General features: G+C 39.3%; 1 protein-coding gene across 1 annotated transcript; it reads left to right on the top strand.

Annotated features, from left to right (window-relative positions):
• Positions 1-43: 43 nt before the first annotated feature.
• On the top strand, positions 44-6,665 carry CTBS (chitobiase). The gene is made up of 7 exons (XM_003208743.5): positions 44-232; positions 469-607; positions 1,618-1,826; positions 2,438-2,609; positions 3,469-3,566; positions 4,294-4,455; positions 5,448-6,665. Exons 1-7 carry the CDS (start codon positions 104-106, stop codon positions 5,631-5,633), a joined length of 1,095 nt encoding a protein of 364 aa, XP_003208791.1. The 5' UTR covers positions 44-103; the 3' UTR covers positions 5,634-6,665.
• Positions 6,666-6,779: the final 114 nt, after the last annotated feature.

The following is a 6,779-nucleotide window of genomic DNA, read 5'->3' on the forward strand; positions in this document are numbered from 1 at the left end:
CCAGCCCGGACCCGGGCCGGCCCTGCGGGGAGGAGCTGCAAGCCCGGGCCCGGCCCGCCCGCCGGCACTGCCCGCGGAAACGGATCTAGCAGCGGGATGTGACATGGCGTGCCGGGGTTGTGCGGGGCTGCTTTTACTGTTGGGCCTCCTGCAGCTGCTGGGTCGCGCAGCTGCGTGCCCCTGCCAGGACCCGCGGCTCTGCCAGCCCATCGCGGGCACCGGCAACTTCGAGGTGCGCGTCCCGGTGCTGCTGGAGCTGTTCCTGCGGGCCGGCTGGCGGGGGGGAGCGGTCGCAGTGCGGGGTGACCCTGGCTGTCCGGGGCGAGCCTGGTGTCTGGGGCTCCTGTGGTGGCCGTGGGCAGCCCTGGGCACCTCAGCCCTTGGCTCCCTGCTCTGGTCCAGCAGAAAGTCGGGCTTTGCAGCGGGGAAGGGTTTAGAATTGATGAGATGGCCTCTTACCACCTCTAGGTCTTTGTGTTCGATGTGGGGAAGGAAGCCTGGAAATCCTATGACTGGTCAAAAATTACAACCGTGGCAGCTTTCGGGAAATACGATCCAGAGCTCCTGTGCTTTGCTCATTCCAAAGGCGCCAGGGTAGTACTGAAAGGTGGGCTGCTTCATCAAAGTGTGGGTATTTGTAAGTTATCAGCAGCATAATGCTCGTAGCACTGTAATACTGTGACATTTCACGTTTGCTGCTATGCAAGGTATTAAAAATCAGTGAGGAGTTTAATTACTGAGAGGATAGCGCACTCAGGGTTATCTTACCTTCACATTTTGCATGTGCTGGTATGCAAGGTATTAAAACCAACCTGGTTTTGTGCCACAGTAATAACAAAACTCCAGTGACATCTAAATAAATGATCTCTAACAGAGAGCATCACAGCAGTAGGAGAGCAGGAAAGAAGAGAGGAGGAAAAGCCTGTAGAAGACAAGTATTTGGGTCTGTCTTCTACATATCATGTGCAGTACCCAGAGGACAGAGTAAAGACAGCGGTTGCAAGTTATTTTTAGTATTTTTCACTCAATCCTTGTATGTTACAAGTGTGAGTTTGAAAACATGAATACTCAGGAAGCGCATGTACAAAAGCTCATTAGAAAGGCAAAGTTCATCATGTCAGTCTGCACATGTGTGCCGTAATCAAGTCTAGGATCTGTCAAGACAAAAACAGGATTGAAGATGACTGTGGAAAACGAGGCGTTGAATGTAAAAGCATATGCATCAAAGTAGAAAAAGACAGTTCTTTTAGCTCTCTGGAAATACAGGAAGTCAATTGACTTCAAGAAAGGGAATTTACAGTGGCTGAGAGTAGTAGGCAGAAGGAAGGAGATGATTGAAATTGTAGAAAAAAAAATCCAAAAAGAACTTTGTTTTAAACACAGCTGTCTTAAACACAGAAATTGGGAAATCTCTCCTGGTGTGGGTTCTCAAAATTATAGTCAAAAAAATAAATTAAGCCCTTTCTATTATCCAGGAATGGCACAAGGATGAAATAGATATCAGCATACGTGTGAGGATTTTTATTTTCTGGCTGTGTCAGTTAGCTTAGTAAAGACAAATCTTTTCTCCATACTGTGATGCAAATACATGTTGACTCTTGGAGCCCTCCTGCCTAGGTGATGTACCTCTTAAGGAAATTGTTGACCCGGCTAAAAGAGCAGCGTGGATATCTCAGCAGGTGGACCTTGCCAAAAAACAATATATGGATGGAATTAATATAGATATAGAGCAAGAAGTTAATGAAACCTCTCCTGAGTATTATGCATTAACAGAGCTTGTTAAAGAAACTACAGATGCTTTTCACAAAGAAATTCCAGGATCACAGGTAATGAAAATGTACCTTATACAAACATTAAGCTTAACTTAATGAAATACAAGGAGTTTTAACAACACTGCTTAGCATGTGAATACGAAAAAACATGCAGAGCTAATGTATGATGTTATCATCATGGTTAACTATGGATGATAGATATGATATTCTGTCATAAGAATCACCTCTTTGACCTATCTGAATTTAAATGGAAGAAGGGTTTATCTGAGATTTGTAGGTACAATGTTATTGTCAATACCTGAGATGCCAGTTAGTATGGCCTAATGAATCCTTTTAAAGCAAGGCCTTCCAGTGAGAAAACAGTAAACTGGTTTCTAAATTTTTTATGATTTTGACATTATATTTTAATTTCTTTGACACTTGAAAATTAATTGGTAAATTGTGGAAAAACAGAAAAACAGCATGTCTAGTCCTGAATTCACAAATAATGGCAGTCACTGTTTATTATCTAAAGTTTGAGCAGCTTCTACACATTATTGGTATCACTGTGTGCTAAATGCTGTGCAATGTTTGGGAAATACTGTCTTTAAAAGTTACAGCTCTTTGTAAGCAGAAAACGACTGCAAGAGGGCCATACATGATACTAACATTTGCTCTTCCTTGAGGTAACATTTGATGTGGCCTGGTCCCCTGCGTGCATCGATAAGAGGTGCTACAACTACACTGGGATTGCAGCTGCCTGTGATTTTTTATTTGTGATGTCTTATGATGAGCAGAGCCAGATCTGGACCGACTGTATTGCAAAAGCCAATGCTCCTTACCTTCAGACTTTAGTTGGTGAGGACAGGACCTGTCCAGAAATTTAAATATTTGTATGTTCACATGAATGGTTAGAAAAGATTGCCTTTTCTTAGAAATATTTTTTGATTGTACTAAGGTTTTCTAGTAGCCTTAAATACATGTTGTCCTGCTGGGAAAATAGCATCTCAGATCCCTCTAACACTGAGGATAGACCTTTAGCAGTTGCGTTCTCACTTGCAAAATCATTATCTCGCACTTGTGGCTGTAAAAGAACACTTCTAGCATGACAAAAGGTAGCCAAAGCAATGGTGTCTGCCTGGACTTGCAAAGAATCTGCAGCATTTGTCTCATCCTTGTGATCAGTGCGGGTTCCTTTGAAGATGAAGTTTAAGAAATGATTTATTTGGCAACAGTGTGGATTTATTTTCTGCTGGTGCAACTGTTCATACACATACACAGGGAACTGGATTGCAGAATGGATAGATTTGTTTAAAAATAAGGATAAAAGAGAAGCAATGATTTTAAATTGGAATCAGTTCTCTGATCTGGCTCCCCACACAGACCCATAAGGAACTGTCAGCACAGGTGAGACAAATGAGAATCATCAATCTGATCAATCCAGAGCTGTCTGCTTTTTGTTGCTGTTGTTGTTTTGCTAAGAAATACCTAGAGAGGATAGTTTGAGTTACTATAAATATGTTAATGCTTATCAGCACTGCTGAGAAAGCTGCTACTGGCAACTGGAAGAGTTTGAACAGAGCTTTGGGACTGTGCTGATAGGAGCTTACACCTTAGTTTCTGTCCAGAGATCATGCAAGTCCTATGCTGACTGTGGCTATAAGTCAGTTGGGAAAATGCAGTAATGCATTTTAATGTTTACTTCCATCAAAACTAGGGTATGAAGAGTACATTACTATGGGCATTGATCCTAAGAAGCTTGTGATGGGTGTCCCCTGGTATGGCTATGATTATGTGTGCCTAAACTTATCTGAGGTAAGATTAACTGTATGATTGCAAATGAATAATACTTTTTTTTTTTTTTTTTCTTCTTCTAAGGAAGAAACCAGCTAGATACTAATAATCCTGTTTTTGGATTAGGAAATACTGTGGTCTGATGGCTTACAGCATAAATCTGGGACTTGAGACTTTTCCTTGCCCTGTTTGCTTATCAGTTATCATCCTCGTTGGTAACCTGAACTCTGTAATAGCCAACCGACATGTTTGACTGACTAAAGAGCTATAGATACTATCTGTATGGGAAGAGATGATTTCCAAAGGCTCTGTAAAACTTGTATCTGCCTTCTCAACACAGTGATTAAGCTCACTGCTTGAACATTAGATGCAACAAGCAACAGTAAACCTATAGCTGTTGCAGTACAGCAGCTTATGGATAAATCATGGAATCTCAAAGTACACTGTACTTAAGAAAAAAAATGTAAGGGTGAATTAGAATTGGAAGGGAAATAGATAAGACAGTTGTGTAAGTTGAATGAGAACCAGCAAATCCTGTAACACTATGGTTTAAACAAAATGTAACTGTTTTAATTTACTTCTGTCTAGAAACAACATGACTAGCACAGAAACAGATCCTTGAAGATCTAGGAGTTTTGTACTCCCAGTGCCTTTTGTGACTTTGTTCTTGTCTGTACTGCTATTTTGGAATTCAATAACACTGTAATGTGAAACTCCAGCCTTCTGCTTTTTTTTTTTTTTTCTTCAGGATCATGTTTGTTCCCTTTCCAAAGTACCATTCCGTGGTGCCCCTTGCAGTGATGCTGCAGGGCGTCAAGTGCCGTATGGAGCAATAATGAAGCAGGTGAACAGTTCTATTTCAGGGGCACTATGGGATGAGGTACAGAACTCTCCATTTTATGAATACAAGGTATGTGTCTCTTCACAAAACGCCACACATTGTGAACTACTTGTTTGTGAACCATAGTTCTTTGACTACAAAATTTTCAGGGTTAGACTTTTTTATTTGTGTTTTCTAGTCTTTCTTTTTTTCCCCATGTAGTAGAAGATGACTGGATTTCCATCTCTTCTGTTTCTAGTCTGAAAAGGGGATGTGGTGAATGAGATTACAGGAGTAAAGGAAGATTTTCACTGCTCCACAGCTATTCTTGAGAGGAAATGTATCATGTCAAAAAGGGTATTTTGTTCAAAGAAATCCTTTAGCTTGATTCTTCACTGTTACAGATTTCTGATGCTGAGGACCGATTTAAACCAAAAGAGATTCTAGGATGCTCTTAAGTTTTTCTAAACTAGTGGCTTGGGTGTTCGCTTCTGCATTTGATTTCGACATACAACTACTAAAAGGATCCACCAGTGATTGTACTTAACATGAACACCAGTGTTTGTTTCTTTGGGGAGAATTTTCAGTGTAAGGTATATAAGATCAGAAGGTGTTTAAGCATTGACCAGGTAAAGGCCACATAACTTTCCTAAGAGTTTTACAACTACCTCCAAAACCATTTATTGCTGGAAAAAAGGGACGTAGTTTCTAACAAAATTTACATGCTAGTTTAGATAGCATGTCTGACATCACAGCTATAGTTAACAAAAAACATTAGAGATTAGTTAGGTCTTTTCCTCTTTCCTTTTTAACTTCAGTTAAAATGCATCACTTTTTTATAACTTAAATTCTCTATGTAAAATTATAGCCAAGACTTAATTTTTTTAAATTGTCCTGTGTGAGAAACAACCATTAATCAGGAAAGCATTGTAATATAAATACACGTAGCTTGTATATCCAACCTTATAATTGTACTTTTCATTGTATTGAATAGAAAGCATAATAAAACTCAATTAACTTTAATATATCATATTTATATAGGGAAGTATATACTGACGTTATCTGTTTGCATGTTTTTCTAGGATTCTCTTGGTCACTTCCACCAAGTATGGTATGATGACCCTCACAGCATCTCTCTAAAAGCAGCATATGTGAAGAATCGAGGCCTAAGGGGCATTGGCATGTGGAATGGAAACAGTCTTGACTATTCCAGGGAAGCTGTAGCAGAAAAACAAACTGAAGCAATGTGGCAAGCCCTGACACCATAAGTATATGAAATCGTGACATACTTGATTTAGAATTATGAAAATTGGTCATTTCTGATGATAGCATATAGCATGACAGATTTTGACTTTTTATAAATATACCATGATTACAATCAAAACTTTGAGAACTACTGAAATTCATCTTGCTATTTTGTATGTAAACCTGTATTTTCATTCTTTATAAAGTTCCAAGGTTGCTTTACCTGTGCACTTTAACGGACTTCTCATTTTTTTCATTTTTCAAAACAATAGTAAGTTACCTAAAGCTCAAATCTAGTGTGCATCTGGTAACAAGACCAAGTGAATTTACAGGGCCCATATAATAATGATCTTCTGCTAAGGCTGCCTGGTGCAGCAGGTAGTCAGTCTGTGGTCACACAGTTGCAGACTCAGCTTTCTGACTTCCCAGCCCAACCCGTATTTCAGCAATTCCTGAAGAGCCATACTCATTCCTGAGTATGGCTCAACACAGATTACTGATAGCAGCAATCTGCCTTAGATGCAGCTTGGTGAAACTTGTGCTTAAAGAGAAAATCTTTTATACATCAAAGGAATTATATAACATGAAATAATTGCCCTTAAAGTTTTAATCATTCTTCTTCTTAGAAAAGAACGTTCAGTAAACACAAGTTTCACCATATCTGTGTATCATGTAAACTCTTTAGTTTTCAAAAGTCAAAAATCTTGGATTTTATCTTGAAGAGATAGCATTAATATTGAAAGGACTGGGATGGTGTTTTCTACCATTTCAAACTTTTCTACTTACTCAAAACTAGAAGTCAGCTTATTTAATGAACTGCATACATATTTTTCCATACACTTCAAGATCCATTCAGTTGTCTTTACTTTGTTTTTATGTGGTGTTTCCCCTGAGATAGTAGGGGATTGTATTTTCATTCTAGTTAATATTTTTCATAAAATAATTTGCCTAGGGAAATTGTGTAACTTGTTCAAGTAACAGCAGTCATGGAGAGATTGTCTGCAGTCCACAGGATTTTTTTATTAAATAAAACACTGCCTTCTAAGGTTGATAAATGCTGTTGTCTGTTTATGTATGACTTGTTTCACAACTTACAGCCACACAGCTTCTCTGCTTCTCAAAAGTGTCTCCTAACCAAAGTACAACCATGCTCTGCTTGAGTGACTCTA

The sequence above is a fragment of the Meleagris gallopavo genome, chromosome 10 (assembly GCF_905368555.1).
Source record: "Meleagris gallopavo chromosome 10, MGAL_WU_HG_1.1, whole genome shotgun sequence".
Classification (NCBI taxonomy): Eukaryota; Metazoa; Chordata; class Aves; order Galliformes; family Phasianidae; genus Meleagris; species Meleagris gallopavo.

Bases quoted from the DNA above. Each gene is read 5' to 3' on its own strand.
- CTBS (XM_003208743.5), top strand. From the start codon at position 104: ATGGCGTGCCGGGGTTGTGCGGGGCTGCTTTTACTGTTGGGCCTCCTG. The intron at 3,567-4,293 runs GTAAGATTAACT...TTTTTTCTTCAG, and splicing joins TGTGCCTAAACTTATCTGAG to GATCATGTTTGTTCCCTTTC. The intron at 4,456-5,447 runs GTATGTGTCTCT...ATGTTTTTCTAG, and splicing joins CTCCATTTTATGAATACAAG to GATTCTCTTGGTCACTTCCA.